This window comes from Buteo buteo, chromosome 11 (assembly GCF_964188355.1).
Source record: "Buteo buteo chromosome 11, bButBut1.hap1.1, whole genome shotgun sequence".
NCBI classification, from domain to species: domain Eukaryota; kingdom Metazoa; phylum Chordata; class Aves; order Accipitriformes; family Accipitridae; genus Buteo; species Buteo buteo.
Window position 1 is genome coordinate 2,893,254 of NC_134181.1, and position 15,200 is coordinate 2,908,453.

The 15,200-nt window shown below is 57.1% G+C and overlaps 1 protein-coding gene across 5 annotated transcripts in view; it reads left to right on the forward strand.

Annotated features, from left to right (window-relative positions):
* Positions 1-14,984, forward strand: part of KIAA0513 (KIAA0513 ortholog) — a 28,641-nt gene extending 13,657 nt beyond the window's left edge. For 4 of the 5 annotated variants that reach the window (XM_075039889.1, XM_075039892.1, XM_075039890.1 and 1 more), the window contains 11 exons: positions 3,082-3,576; positions 4,411-4,510; positions 4,951-5,024; positions 5,169-5,239; positions 5,785-5,992; positions 6,451-6,491; positions 7,068-7,146; positions 7,507-7,584; positions 11,887-11,967; positions 12,296-12,390; positions 12,509-14,982. In XM_075039889.1, the coding sequence (XP_074895990.1) occupies positions 3,239-3,576; positions 4,411-4,510; positions 4,951-5,024; positions 5,169-5,239; positions 5,785-5,992; positions 6,451-6,491; positions 7,068-7,146; positions 7,507-7,584; positions 11,887-11,967; positions 12,296-12,390; positions 12,509-12,558 (1,215 nt within the window). In that variant the 5' untranslated portion in view covers positions 3,082-3,238 and the 3' untranslated portion in view covers positions 12,559-14,982. Of the gene's footprint in view, positions 1-3,081; positions 3,577-4,410; positions 4,511-4,950; positions 5,025-5,168; positions 5,240-5,784; positions 5,993-6,450; positions 6,492-7,067; positions 7,147-7,506; positions 7,585-9,259; positions 9,290-11,886; positions 11,968-12,295; positions 12,391-12,508 lie in introns of all 5 variants that reach the window. The other variant, XM_075039893.1, reaches the window with a different exon arrangement.
* The last annotated feature ends 216 nt before the right edge of the window (positions 14,985-15,200 follow it).

Here is a 15,200-nt window from a genome sequence, read left to right on the forward strand (position 1 = left end):
CAGCTCCCAGCACCTTGAAACACCTTTTGTGGCCTTTGTTCAAGGGCAGGACTTTATCGTGAGCTGGTCAGGGAGCGGTTAAACTCTTTCTGGCCCTCTGCGAGCAGAATGTACTTACTAATGCTGCCTGCAGCCCTGGCCAAGTTTCTGCTGAGCTTTTGCAACGCTGCTTATAATAGCTGCTGTGAGTCCTGGGGTCTTGCTCCAGTTCTCTCTCCCAGAAGGTCGTGGGATGCGTGTGCATGGAGAAGGGCATGAGGGGTGCCGGGAAAACACGCGTCAATGTGTTTTGGAGCAGTTGCTTGGGCAGTGGAGTGTGCCGAGAGCTGTGTGCGAGCTCCTGCAAACTGCTGTGTGCCGAGCAGTCCCTGACCTGCTGCTTGGAGGGGGCAGAGGCTGGTCGGGCAGCGGTGCCACATCTGCCTGCTGCCTGCTGTGCACATCTGGCAGAGAGCTCGGGGATGCCTCTGTGTCCCTCCTGGGCATTGGCATGGCCTGAAGCAGAGCCATGGGCCACCATCACCCCAATACGGTCCCGTGTTCTTTCTGGTGATGTCTGGAGAAATATGTTCTCTTGGAGGTGGTTTTCTCTGCCATGTGCCGTGAATGTGCTGGCACTGGGTTTCTGGGGCAGGACAGACCTGCCCAGAGCCAGAGCTGATGTCTGAGCAATGCATCTTCATTTATATTTGTTTTCTAGAGCTGGAACTCCTTAACCTTGGCTATGTCTTGCTCCTGAGTGGTGTGTTGCCTGGAGCAGCTTCTGCAAAGCTCTCCACTCGGCCGTGAGCAGGATGGGTGGCAGGCTGGGCACGGGAGAGGGTCGATCAGTGGCTCTGGGACGGGCTGTGCCCCCCCCCGCCCCCCCCCCCCATTTGCAAATGCTATCGTCTTCCCAAGTCACATAGTGGGAGCAATCTGATTGGGGTGGATACTTATAAGGATGCCCACCTGGTAGAGGAAATTCTGCAATTTCTTTAGAGGCTGCACATGAAAGGGGGCATGGGACCGTCACATGCCAAGGAGTGCCCAGCTCACAGGGTACCTGCACAAAGTCTTTTGGATGGGACTTTTTTCCGTGTCCCATCTATGTGGTACCTGTTACCTGGGCAGGTGGCTTTGTTGTCCCTACCAATTTCCTTCCATTAAGCGCTGAGCTGAGAAAATATTCTCAAAAAGCTCTGACGGCTCAGTCTGCAGATCTTGCCACCTTCTTCCAGGCACGGTCCTGAATGCGGTGCATGGGGAAAAAGCAACTTAGGGAGGGAGGCACATGCTGCAAAGCATGGCTGCGTGAAGGTCCATCGCGTGCATCCTCACCCGCCTCCCCTTAAATTACACCCTGGGATGGTCAGAAACGAGCTCGTGCTGGCAGCGTTGTGAGGAGGCAGCTCTGCCCCCAAACCTGCAGGGCGCTGGAAGAGCTGACGGAGGAGTTCCCCGCTCCAAAAAGGGATTTTGCAGCTGCCTTGGGAGCGGGAAGGGGCCGGTGGGCGGATGGATGAAGCTCAGCGTGATCCCTGCAGCTGGAAGGGTTGGTTGGAAGGGGTCACGCCGCCGGAGGGGGGGTGTCAAGCCGGGGCTGCAGCTGGCTGGCTCCCCACGGGCACGTCGCCAGTCCCTCCTGTGCCGCAGCCTCTCGGCTGCTCCTCCAACAGCCGACGTTCTCGGCGGCTCGCTGACTGCGGCAGCATCCTCACGGCTCTCCCAAGACCCGGGTTTAGGTGCGTGCTGGGGGGGGGGACGACAGTGGGGGTTCGGCGTGAGGGAGGGTGGGAGAGCGAGGTGCCGGCGGAGGGGGGGAAAGAGACTGCTCGGTGTTTGGGTGCATGAGTTTCTGCAAGCCCAGGAGACTTTCCTTTTGGGTCTTTGCTGTGTCTTGGCCCTGGGGACATGGGTGAGAGGGGCTTTTCCAGGGTCTGATGCTCAGGGAGGGTGCGGCGTTGTCCTTCCCTCTCTGTCCTGGGGGGTCCCAGCACCCCGCTGACCCAAAGGAGGAGGGCACTGCTGGGAGAGTTGCTTCTCCTGTAGCTGATGGGTTATTTTCCCAGCCCCTGAGCTGGGACAGTGCTCTGTTTGGTGAAACACTTTAGATTTGGTTTCCTTCTGAACTCCTTTTTGTCTGATGAACTGGACTTTGGTCCTTTGGGGTATGCGAGTCTTTGAGCCGAAAGAAATCTGGGTTGGTTTTTTTTGCCTGCGTCCTGGGATCAGTTCCCTCGAAGGCAGCGGGGCTGTGGCAGTGCCGCTGTCATGCTGCCCTGGGGTTGTCACTGCTTTTCCCTGTGCTGCTGTCCCTGCTCCTGTGCCGTCCTGCCTTGCCCCGTGCTAGCCCCGTGCCCGGCTGCTGCAGCGGGGCCGCTCGTCCCGGGCTCGCTTCTCAGAAGGCATCGCTTGCCACCTCCCGGGGCAGAAACACGCTCGCTGAGGACACGAGTGACCCTCTGACGAAGAGGCAGCTTCAGGGCAGCCCCTTCTTTGTCCCTCTGCAATCTGGGTTGGACACCAAAACTAATGCCTCTAATTGCAATCCAGAGCCCTAGTCCACATCCCATTACAGTTTCTGTTGTGTTCAGCAACCCCTTTTCCATTCCCGGTTTAAGTCGGTGCATGTTTAACACTGGGATGCTCCACCCCAGAGATGGTCCCGTTTCCAAACGAGGTCAGGCAGACCCGGGAGCAGACAGGAGGGAAGGGAAGAGGAGGATGCTTCTCCTCTTGGAAAATCACCAGGGTGTTTGCCAGCTGCTGGCTCACGCCGGCCCAGTTTTGCCCGTCAGGCTGCGAGATGTCACATCCCAAATGTGGCATATGGAGGTTGGGCTCAAATTATCTCTTTTTCTGGGCTAAAGGATGAAAAACCCACTTGAACGGTGCAGAAAGCACACAAGCGCTGCGTGGGTTTGCCTATTCCCATGGCTGATGGAGAGCAGCCAGCTCTGTCCCTGTCCTGTCCATCCCTGCTGCTGGTGGGCATCCAGGGGACATCGTAGGTGGTGGTCTGTGTTCTCCTTGCCCAAGATCCACGGTGACAGTTCCTCGGGGCCCTGTCCTCACTCTTGTCCTCCCCCTGTCTTTCAGATGTCCTGCGGTAACCCGTCCCCCCACAGAAGGGTCTGCCTGCCTTAGCCAACCCGTCCTCCCAGGCATCCTGCCGGCGATGGCCTCGACGCCCCAGTGAGGGGTGAAAGGACGAGGACCGAGTCCCCCCAACACCGCCACGTCCCCCGGGAGAGCCATGGAGGCCCCCCTGGATGTTCCCGTAGGGAACCTCATCGACTTCGATGCCGAAACGCCCACCTGCGTCCCCCCGGAGCCCTCTCCTCCCGCTGCCCCCAGCGGCAACGGGCACCTGGGGGATGCGGGGGACGTGGCCGGGGAGGAGAGCGATGCCACCGAGTCGGCGGACAGCGAGAATGACATGGGCGACTCTCCCAGGCGCTGGAGCGGCTACCGCCGCTCCTCCTCCGTCGAGTCCTTCTCCTCCAGCCAGAGCACCGAGTCGGCCCGGGACGAGGCGACGGCCGAGCGCCGGGAATTCGTGCGGCACTACGTGGAGAAGATCTTCACCGGGGGGTGAGCGAGCGGGGCCGGCGAGCGCTGCTGAGCCTGCCGCCGGGGGATATTCCCTCGGGATGGGATCTGGCTGCTTTCCCACTCCGGGAGCGTCGGTTTGTGCCCTTTGCCCGCGCTTGGCTAACGCAGCTTGTTGCTCCCGGCCATAACGCGGCATCGGAGCTAAGGGGGGGATGCGGGCTCTGACTTGCACCCCTCTTTTGGGCAAGTCCCGGCTCATCTTCCACCCCCAGCTTCCCTCCCCTCTTCTTTTTCCCTCTTCCCAGACCAGGGGCTCACCATGCCGGGGGTCTTGCCGTGCCGGGGGGGGTCTCCAGCTCCTCTCCCCCACTGGGCATCTCTGCTGATGCTTGTGCAAATGCCAGCAGCTCGCATGTGCCCCAGGGCCCTGCGGCAGCCCCTGGCTGTCCCCCCCGCCTTCCCCCCCAGCCCTCCCTCCATCCCAGCTCCCATCGCTGTGGTCCCCGTAATGCTGCGGCTCGCCGTGTCAAGCAGGATTGAGCAAACCGAGCGTGATGAGCAGCAACAGGGGTTGTTTTTGCTCTGGGGCAGAGCGCCTGTCTCTGGAGCTCAGTTTCTGCTCAGGCTGTCCTTGGCTCTTCCCTTCTCCCTCTGCCTTTGGTTTTCCCCCCCTGCCAGGGAGGAACAAAAGAGCAGCGTAAGCCGAGGGATGACAAAATGGATGCTCCCCTTCCCCTCTTCCTCTGCTTTCCTCCCGGGATGCTGCTGCCGAGAGGGATGACGTGGGGGAGCTGAGCCATGCTGGCTGGCTGGGGGATGCTGGCCACCTCTTCAACTTTAATGGTGTTTTTTTTTTCTTTTTCCCCGTTTCAGAGAGGATTTGGACCAAGAAGAGAAGGCCAGGTTTGGTGAGCTCTGCAGCAGCGAGAACGGGAAGGGCAGGGAGTGGTTCGCGAGATATGTGAGCGCACAGGTGAGAGATGGGGTGAAGGAGCGGCGATCCTCTACCAGGGCAGGAGGATCAGGCCGGGGGAATTTAGCAATACCCCAAAGCAATATTTTTGGAGGGCAGGAATTCGGGGAAAAGGAGGAACTTCAGTACAGGGAGATGCAGAAGTGAATAAATGCATCTCGAGGCAGTTAAATACATGCTTGTTGCAATGTGGGAGAGAAGTCATCTGTTTTATTTAAAATGAGATCCCATCAGTGCTTAGAAATGTCCTATTCCCTAGAAAAACAATTCAGAGAGGCAAACGCCTGTCTCCGAGAGGGAAGCCCGACCGCCTGTGCTCTCTTCCCAACCTCCCTGCAGCAGAGCGGGGGTCCGGGGGGGTGGGCTGAGGTTGCCCTTGCTGCTTGCGGCAGGCAGCTGCCCTGCAGAGCTGTGCTGAACCCTGGGCTTTGTACCTGCAGCGCTGCAACTCCAAGTGCGTCTCGGAGCAGACCTTCTACCGCCTGATGCAGTCGTTCGCCCTCGTGCTGTTTGAGTAAGTCGAGGGGGGGGTTAGGGCTCCGTTGCAAGCACCGAAAGCCCCTGAGATCGGAGCCACGGCTCGAGGAGGGGCAGCAACCACGAGGGTGCTTGGGTTGCCGTCGGTGGGTGTCTTCACCGAATCCTCCCTCCGTGTCAGGTGTCACCAGATGGATGACTTCAGCCCTGCCAAGAACCTCATGACCATGTGTTTCACCTACTACTACATCGGTAAGAGGTGCCTGCACCCTTGGGCTTTGCTTGGGCTGGAGACCAGTGGTGAAGTCTCCCCTGTGCGTGGGAAGGGTGATGGAGGGGTACCCAAGCTTGGTTTACTCTGGCTGACTCCGATACTGAACAGAAAAGTGTCTCCGTGACCGAGAAGCTGTGCAAACCTGCCAGAGACCCTCGCTGGGGTGGTAGCTCATGCTGATGCTGGTTTGTCATTGCTTCTAGCCAGGGATGCTTGTACGTGGCAATCCCCAGATGTTCCCTGACCCTGGGGATGTGATGTGAATGCCCCAGCCCAGAAGCACCTTGGCTTATTGCTTGGTGCGATAAGGAGTGGTGGTCACTCCTCCCTGAGGGGCTGGATTTTCTATCCAAAATGGGGAGGAGGATAAGGACCTACAGGAACTGGGGTGGGATGGGGTCTGGGCCATTTCCATCTGGCTCCTGGTCTCCGTGGTGTATCTTGTAGCTGGGAGCAGGTCCCCCAGGAGCTGGCAGCACCCAGGACCATGGGGCCAACCGAGCTCCTGACATGTTGCCTGCAGGCAAGACCCACGCGTTGCCCTTGGAGGCCAAGGAGAAGCCCATGGGCAGCATCGACTCGTACCTTAAGTCGGCGAACAGCTGGCTGGCAGAGAAGAAGGACATTGCGGAGCGGCTGCTGAAAAACACGTCGGCCAAGACGGAGAACGTCAAGGGCTTCTTCGGGGGCCTGGAGACCAAACTGAAGGGTCCCACCACCAAAAAGAGCGAGTGGGTACCACTCCATTGGGTGGCCAGGGTGGGCTGAGGCAGGCACCCGTAACGTGACCAAGCCAGAAACCTCCTGGGTGTAGGGCCACCATGAACCAGGGGTTATCATGGCCAAGATTATCAAGGTTATCGTGGGAAGATGACCTCTAGTCCCGTGCTTCATACTTTGGTCATTGGCATCTCATGGTCTGGGAGTCCTGTCTCCCTTGGGCATGGAGATACGTGGTTCAAGGAGACGGTGCTGTTGCTTTGTGGTCTTCTGCATCATCTCTGTACTGGGTCTGACTGGGATGGACATCACAGTCTCTTAGCCACCTTTCTGGCCCTGGGAACAGTGACACGGGAGCAGGGGGTCTTTCAAATGAAGGTGCTCCCCTCTCCAGGGGTCCGGGGCTTTGCCGCATGGGCTGTCAGGGGGAGAGGCTGTTTGGGAGCTGACACTGATTTCTGTGCCACAGCGAAGGTGAGGACAAACCAAAGGAGAAGCTGAAGAAGACGGGTGAGTGGAGTCAGCATTGCTGAAGTAGGCATGGTCAGGGCATCCCCAGGGAAGGAACGAGGGTTGGGAGTGGTACGAGATGACCGGCACTGCTGGACCTGTGGGGTGGGGAGAAGGGCAGGAAAGACTGATGCTGTCCCCTCTGAGCTCCTAGAGAAGTGCTGCAAAGGAGCATTCACAGCTCCTTGCTTTGGAGCAACCACAGCTCTTGTCCCACAAGGACATCTTGTGGCATCTCGTCCTCTGGCACAGGTTGCAGAGGTTTGGGCATCCACTGCCTCTGAGCTTTCATGTTGCACCAGTCTACCCCCTGGTAGCTGTGTGTGCTACCAAGCCAGCTGTCCAGCCCCTCGGGTATCCTCCTGGGCCATCCATACCTTGATCAGAGCTAATATTTGCCCACAAAGGGCAGCCAAAGCTCCTCTTCATGTTGCTGAGGTTGGGGATGAGTATTTGGTTTGCAAACCTTGCTGTCACGGCTGCTTGGATGCCAAACTGGCAGGGGGGCACAAAGTCTGCATGGGTGGGAAGATGGGAGTCATCCAGACCTTGGCATGTAACTGTGTGTCCCCACAGTTTCTGTGCAGAGCCCAGAGGAGGAGAAGAAAGGAGAGAAGATCTACTTGTACATGCACCTCAAGCAGCAGCCTATCTGGTAAAGCCTGCCCGGGGCGAGCTGGCTTCTGTCCGGTGTTGGCCTCCCCGGGGAAGAGATTTGTCCTCCTTGCCCACACATTCCCCAGATGCTCACGAGTGCTTTGAAGCTGCTGCCACCCCTAAAAAAGGTGGCCATGGCTTTTACATATCCCTTGCGCTAGGGAGAGTGCGTGTCTGCAGACGCAGAAGGAGCTGGTTCAAAAATGGATCAAATCTGCCAGGCTTGCTTAGTCCCCCCCCTTGAATCATCTCCTGGCCCCTGGGCAGTGGGTGAGCTTGGTCCTTGGAGGACTCGGGGACAAGCTGGGGGAGATGGAAAGTGGTTGTCCCCAACATCTCCCTCCCTCCCTCCCTGCAGGCACAACCTGCGGTTTTGGAACGCCGCCTTCTTCGACGCCGTGCACTGTGAGCGAAGGAAGCGATCCCCCACCACCAGGTAGGACACGTCCCCGTGGGAAAAGGAGATGCCGTGTCCCCTCCAGCCCCCCCGGCATTCCCTCCTGCTCCTGGCGGTCCTAAGCATTACCGACCGTGGGGAAACGCTTTCTGCCCCTGATTGCAAACCTGCTGGGGCCACTGGGCTGTGGGGTGGGCAGGTGGGATCAGCATCTTCTTAGGGATTTGGGAGCAGGAAGGTTATCTTGCTCGTTTTGCATCGTTTTTGCAAGAACAAAGCCCTGGGGGTGCGCCCAGAAAACCCAACTAGGGTTCAGGCTGTTGGTGCTTAGTTTGCAAGCAGATCTGGGAAAAGATGCTTGGTGCAGCCCTTCGGGGAGGAGATGCCCTGGGTCCCGGCTGTCCCCAGGAGAGCGGTGGAAGTCGCTGCCAGTGCAGCTTGGGGACCGAGCCCCGGCAGCCAGCAAAGATGAGAACCGGAGACAGCAGCATGGTCAGCCTCGAGAGCTGGGAGGATTGGGATAAACCCTGCAAAGTGAAGGGGCTGCTTATTTCGGAGGGTGGCTGTGTGCAGGGAGCATCTGGGTGCCCGGGTATGGGGACCCCACGGGTTGCAAGGGTGGGCGAGACGCTTGCCAGGCTCATGCCCATCTCTTGCTCCACCATGGAGCTGCCACGAGGGCTCGAGCAATTCACTCCTCTCCCGACCACAGTTTCACCCCTCCGAAGCCGGACCGTCCCGCTGCGTGTCTGTGCGGTGCTTTGAGGCTTTGAGCTCTCGGGGTGAGAGTCGTTGAGCTCGGAGCGTTTGAACAGCCCCTTTTCTGAGCAGTGACGGCAATTCTTGAAGCAGCCAGCCCTCCTGCATCCTCCCCAAAGCCTGAGCTAAGCCACGGCAGCCCTGGCTCACACCATGGGATGCTCTGCCAGGCTCAGCACACCGATCAATCTCTGCTTTCTCCTTTATTGCTTTTCTTTTTTTCGAAGCAAGCCACTGAAAGAACCTATCGAACAGTAATGTAACCATAACTGCGTTTGCTTTGATTAAGCCCCAAATTAGCAGCAGCAAATGTCTCACAAGGACATACGCCACCGGCAGCTGCTCTCTGCTCCGAGCGCCTTTCTCAATTAATCTGATGGCTGAGTCTGCCTCCGCTGCAGAAACAAGCCCAACTAACGAATGAGCTTCGGGACCTGCAGCCTGGAGTACTCCGAGTATCTCAGGGGGGTTGGAAGGTGGTGGTGACCCCCCCTTAGTCCTCTGGAGAGGATAATGGAAACCACTGGGTGAACTGGGATGCTGCTTGCTGGACCAAGGATTAAAATCCCTGGCAGGAGGAGCTGGTTGGTGAGGGCTGGCGTCCCGGGAGCTGGGTTTGAAATGCCAGGGACGGTGCTTGGCCATGGCAGGCGTCCGGAGGGTCCGTGGTGATGGGGTTGTGACCATCTCTGTGGGGTGGCCAGGGCATCTCTGGGGTGGCCAGTCTGCGTCCTCCGGGGGCTGCAGTGAGAGCTGGGGAGGTTTTTTCTCCTCTCGGTGGGGAGGGCAGGGGGGGAAGGAACCAGAACTAAACTCCTCTTTTTCTCTCTCTTTCCTCTCTTTGCCTCTAACAACCTTCTTCCGTCTCTTCTTCTCTCCTTTCCCCTCCATCCCTCTGTTTTGCATGATCTTTCACGCACCACTTTTGTCGGCTCCGTTTCTGCTGCCGCTCCAGAGGGAACACTGGGGAGGAAGAGGAGAAGAGGTGTGTCTGTCCCCGTACTTCGGTGCATTAGTGTCCAGAGGCCGACGCTCACTTCAGGTCCAAATCCTGCCCTGGGGAGGGGGGTAACGTGTTTCAGGGGGGCTCTGAAAGGCCCTTTCTCCACCAAGGAGGAGCGGCCGCTGGAGGTTTGACTTCACGTGCATCTCAAAAGATGAGATCTGTTCCTCTTTAATGGGGCTTTTTAAAAAGAAACCTGAAAATTTTTGAGCTGTGATATTTTCCTGTGGGAATCAGATGCCCAGCTGCTGGGGAAGCCGAGGGCTTGTGCCGGGAACGGTTCCCGGGCAGGTTTTGGACATGAACTGAGTCTCTTCGTGGAGAAAGCATCCCCCTCTCCTGTCCTTCCCGCTTGCTCCCAGCTTCTGCTGCCACATAGAGGTGCTGAGGATCCTTTGCCAGCTGGAAAAGCTGTTCCTTCTGTTTGTTTTTAGTGCACTCTTGTGCTGTCATCCCTAGATAAAAAGAAAAATGCAAATGGGGCTGCATGTCACGATTGCGAGCGTGTCCTCTGGGCTGCAAAGCTCAAAGCCAGCCACATCCACCCGCGCTCCAAGCCGGGATCGGGGCAGGGGGAGAGTCATTGCTGTCTTGCTGGAGCATGGGATATTCGACCTTGGAGCAAATCACTCCAAGTGATGGCATTAGCAAGAGGATGAGGGTTCTTTGAAGCTTGGTGGTAAATCTTCCACGTGGCTAAGGCATGCACCAGCAAATGGATAACTTCAGTATTGCTCAGATAGAGCATCGCTCAGGTTAGCTGTGTGGGCTGAAACGCTGTCGTTGAAAGACGAGTGATGCCGAGCAGCCAAAGCCACGTCTCACCGGCACGGTTCTCGCCAGTGCCTGGCCATGGCGAGGCTTTCCTGGGTATGCCGAAATACAGGCAAGTGTTAGCACAGCCTGTGGGATTACGCACCCCTGCGCCTGCCCTGCTGTGCCCGTATAAAGATCAAAGGGTTTGAGTAAAGCCACATGTGGGCTTCCCCCATTCCCAGGCATGTTACTCCCGAATAACAAGCCAGAAGCACGGCAAATTTTTCTTGGGCACTTTGATAGTGTTTATTCTCCCTCCTTCCTCCCTCAAAAACATAAAAAGGCAGGAAAAGAATAGTTACAAACATGCTTCTTCTGTAAGTGGGCCAGTGGGATCTGTGAAGTTTTGCTTCCAGATTTCAAAGCCCCTTAATTTGATTCTTCTTTCTTTTCAGCCTCCAGATTTAGATGTGGGTTTTATTTGCTATCGTAAGCTTTATCAGGGAGAAATTACACCTTTTTTTTCTTTTTTTTTTTTTTTTAAATCCCTTCAACCATATCGTATAAGTTTCCAGAGCCCTATAAATATAAGCAGCTCACCCCTGGAGACCGAAGGCTCAGCTCAGCAGCTTTCGCACGCCCGGGCTGGGCTGACGTGAGTGAGGACAGGTTCCCCTTCGTGGGCTCAGCCTGACTAAGCACTCATCCTTTTCCAGTTTCAGCAACACAAACATGCTCTGGGGCTGAGCTAGCCTCACTCAATTTACTGTGAGACACCCTTCTTCCCAGCCACTGTTTCCACCCGACGCAGCTTCTCCCATCCTGCTTGGCGTGCCGGCGAGCTAGTGCGAGCTACAAGCGTGCGATCCGCTCCCGTTGTTCTCCTCTTCCTTCTATTTTTCTTCTACCTATCCCTGTTTTTTCCTTGCTTTTCCTCCTCTTATCCTTGGCTGTAACCTCACCTGACTTTTTCTCGGGACGGGGCTGGCTTCACCCTGGAGCTGTAGTTTCCCCGGCGTGCATGCACTGAGTCCCCCCGCCACCACCTGAGCGTCGCACCACCGCGGTGACATTTCTGTGACACAGGCTTTATTCCCAAAGCCCCCCAGGTGGGACACCTGGATGGGGACTCCTGCCACTGCTAGAAGTTGCAAACTTCTAGAACTTAACACCGCCCCCCTTCCTTTAAGGCAATGCTGCGGTTGCGTTTGCTGGGGAGCCAGAGCAGAGCCGGGGCATCCTCAGTGCAGTGCTGTGATTTTGGTCCCGAGTGGGGCCATGGGGAGGGATGTGGGAGCCCCCCCCCGTGCCGTTGGAGGGCGAGGTATGTTTGGGGAGAAGCTTGCTTGGGGCTCGGGGAGTTGGAGCCCCGCTACAGATGGGGGAGATGTGCCTGATACCCCCCCCAGTACCTCTCCTGGGTTTGGGGGGGGCTTCAGCAGAGCCCTGCTGGGATGCCCATCCCCAAGAGCTGCAACCCCCCGCTGCTCCCTCGCTCGTCCCCCTGGCTGAAGCGACGGCACCGAAGGTGAGAGACGTGAGCTCTGTGCTGGAGAGGCCACTGCTATTTCCTAGCTATTTTCCTAGAAAGCCAAGGTTGAAGACGACTTTTTCCTGGGGTGTCTCTTGCCTTACCCCCAGGGCGAGAGATCTGCGGATGGATGCGGGTGTGCGAGCTCATCCAGAGCTGCCCGCGGGCTGGCAGCCGAGGGGCTCTCGCTGCCCTCCTGTCCTCCGCCAGCGTGGTCCTGGGGAAGGGGGGGATGCAGGCAGGGGGGGGTCCCGGGGTGATGGCGATGCCAGAACGGGTTTGTGCGTTGCAGGGAGAAGTGGTGCCACATGACGCAGGAGGAGCGTGACGACAGCCTCCGCTTCAACGAGAACATCACCTTCGGGCAGCTGGGGTGAGCAGGGCACGGGGACCGTCCCTCCTGCAGCCGGGTTCTGCGGTTTCGGCCTCGCCAGCTGTGGGTGGGACGCCTTACAGATGTTCCCCCCACCGGCGACATTCCTTGACGGTGCAGAGGATGCTTGGTGCTTCTCCCCGGGGACCTGCTCCTGCCCTTTACTTTGCAAATCCAGGCACCACGGGGTCCCGGCACGCTGTCCCGCAGCCGAGCATCATCCCAGCACCCGCTACAAGGGGCTGCGGGAATGAAGAGGAGGGTGGGTGGGGGGAAGAAAAGGCAGCCTGGCCCTGCCCTCGCCAAGAGCATCTCTGTCCTTCCTCAGCACCTTCATCCACAACATGCTGGCGTTCGGCCTGAACAAGAAGCTCTGCAGCGACTTCCTAAAGAAGCAGGCGACCATCGGCAATTTGGACGAAGGTAGGGGGGAGCCCGGGGGATGCGCACCCCCTTTGCGGGGTCCTGGAGGGATGGAGCCCGCCTGCCTGGCCGGGATGCTTTGGCACCCTCCCAGTGCCCTTTTCTTTCTCCTCCACAGAGCAATATAAGCTGCTCAGCGACCACATCGAGCAGATGGCCACCGAGTAGCCGCCTGGCCGGCACGCTGCGGCGGAGAGATGGCAGCCAGAGCGGGTGGGGAGGGGAGAGAAACCCACCTCCGGGGCTACCTGAAACTGAAGCTGGGCTACTTAAAAAAAAAAAAAAAAAAAAAAATCACACACACAAGCTGCAATAAAACCTGCATGATCGTCCACCAAACTTTAGAGCTGCACCAGGGCAGCCTGTAGAAATAGGAGCCAAACAGCTCCCCCTGCCCCGCCAGACCCTCCAGCATCTATTTTCAGAGTAGACAGTCCCAAAAGTGTATTTTGTCAGTTAAAAAAAACAACAAAAAAAGAAGAGAAAAGCAAAAAGACAGTGACTGCTGCTGCCCCCAGGTGTGTTTACGAGGGCTGCTGTGTCTCCAGCCCCCCCGTGAAACGCTGCCTGTGGTCTTCGGTGTTTCATAGCACAACGGCAGCAAGCGCAGAGCTGCCAAACACGTTTGCTGCTCGGTGCCTTTCCGAGGCTGCCGTGGACGGCGGTAAATCCGGAGGAATCCAAGGCTGCGAGTCTCCTGCTGCCTTTCCCCGCCGGCATCCGCTGGGCGAGAATGACAGAGGCTGGAGCTGGAGCAGGGATGCGGGAGGTGATGGCAGGGACCGCATCCAGCCGCTGGGGCCACATCCAGCCACTGAGGGAAGCCACTGCCGGGGGAGAGCAGCCGGCTCTGCCTCCAGTTTGACCTATTTCCTTCCCTAGTGAGGCACCGGGCGTTCACAGCACGTGGGTTTGCCCTGGCAATGCAGGAGGCGGCTGCTGAGGATGGCGATGGGATGCAGTAGCTGATGGGAGGCTCTGGGTCAATCTGGCAACAGGTTGGGTTGTGTTGTGTATCCAGGGATGTCACCACTGGCCGGGGGACGTGGGCAGTGCGGGGGCTTGCTGGGAGCAGGGACGGGGCTGGCAAAGTGCTGCTGCCTTCCTTGGGAGGTGGAGGGAAATCCTTCCCTTGGGAAACCTTCCCTCAGCTGCCTGTGTGATTTTGTACCTCCGGGCAGAGAGAAAACGCAGTTCGCTCCATATCATTAGCCTGGATGAGCAGGAAAAAAAGCCATGGGCTTGGGCGGGATCGCCGGGAGAGGAGGCAGAGATGCTCCGTGCGAAAGCGGCTTGGGAGGAGGTAGCAAAGCAGCAGCGAGACAGATCCCCCCTGCGCCCACTCCCTGCTGCATTTTCAGCATCGGGGCTGCCGCAGGCTTGCGACGTTTCCCAAAGCCTCCTGGCTTTCCGCAGCAGCCGTGGTATTAGATTAATCGCCCTCCTTGCCCAGGCTGCAGCTCACTGCCCTTCTCCTTCCCCAGCCCCTTCGCTCCAGCTGATCATCAATCAAACCTGAAATAGCCCTGTCTTAAGTACATCTATTCTGCTCGAGTGATGGCAGCTACCCGGTATGCAGCATATCTGGTTTTTTTTCCGCCGTGGACCTTGGCACGGCGTTTGCAGAGAGGTTGGGGACATGGGGACATCGCTGCTCCCCTCCGCAGGGTGCCTCCCTGCTCTGATGGGACCCGGTCGGCTCTGCCCATGGGGTCAGAAAACCCCAGCCTCACGCAACCAAGGGTCCAGCACTCAGTCTCACCCCAAAAACGTTATCCTGAAAAATAAGTCCATGTTTCAAGGGACCGTCAGTCCATTTTTCCCCATGCTGTCAGCTGTAACCCGTAAGATAAATAGCATAACAGGGTTTTTTTTCCATGTAGCTCTTAGTTTTTGGTGTCATTTCCTAGCATTAAAATGATGCTTTTACCTAAGCTGGGCTTCCCTTGCTGCTGGGGCTGGGACTCTGCTTGGTGCTGGCTCTTGCAAAAGGATTGGATCCAGCACTGGCTTTCCCTTGGCCATTCCCAAACCTGGGCAGAGTTATGGGAGAAAGGTTTTTGTCGGGGTGAGGCACTGCCGGAGGGGACTAACGTGCACCCCTTGCCCCAGCAAACACCTTTCTGATGGAAAGGATGTGCTGGAGCACGAGGATCAGGCTGCTCAGCACCAAGACCTGCATCCTGGAGCATCCCATCCCCGCGGCATCCCTGTGTCTGTCTCCACTCGGGTCTTACCCGAACCCTGCTTTGTTTCTTTAGTATTATTTTTTTTTTCCAACATGAAAAAAGAGTTTAGCGGTGAAATATATATTATTTGCATGTGTATTTTTCTAAAAAAAAAAATTAAAATAAAATAAAAAAAGTCCATAAACCCTTCTCAACTGGGACTGCGTGAAAGATGGGGTAAGAGAGAGAGATTGGAATAAAATGTCTTAAAAATTACTTTCTCGCTCAACCGTTGTCATGTGCTTTAATCAGATGGGTCTTCTCCCTGCTCAGCCTCAATGGTCCCTGGTGCCTTCCCCAGCTCAGCCCCTGCCAGCTTCTCCCTTTTGATGACCTACTTTTTTAATAGGGTAAAATTGATGCACCTTTTAAAGAAATGTTAGCATTTGCCCTGGAGCCAGCTAGGCACATGAGGGAGATTTAATTTTATTTTTTTTTTCCCCCGTGCGCTCAATCTCTGCCAGTCGCCGCTGATCTGACAGTGGAGCTGGGATCCTGCTCTGGCCTCGGGACATTTGATTTCACTGTATTTAAAAATCAATTACTCAGTATTATCTTATTAAAAAAAGATGTTCCCTTGGA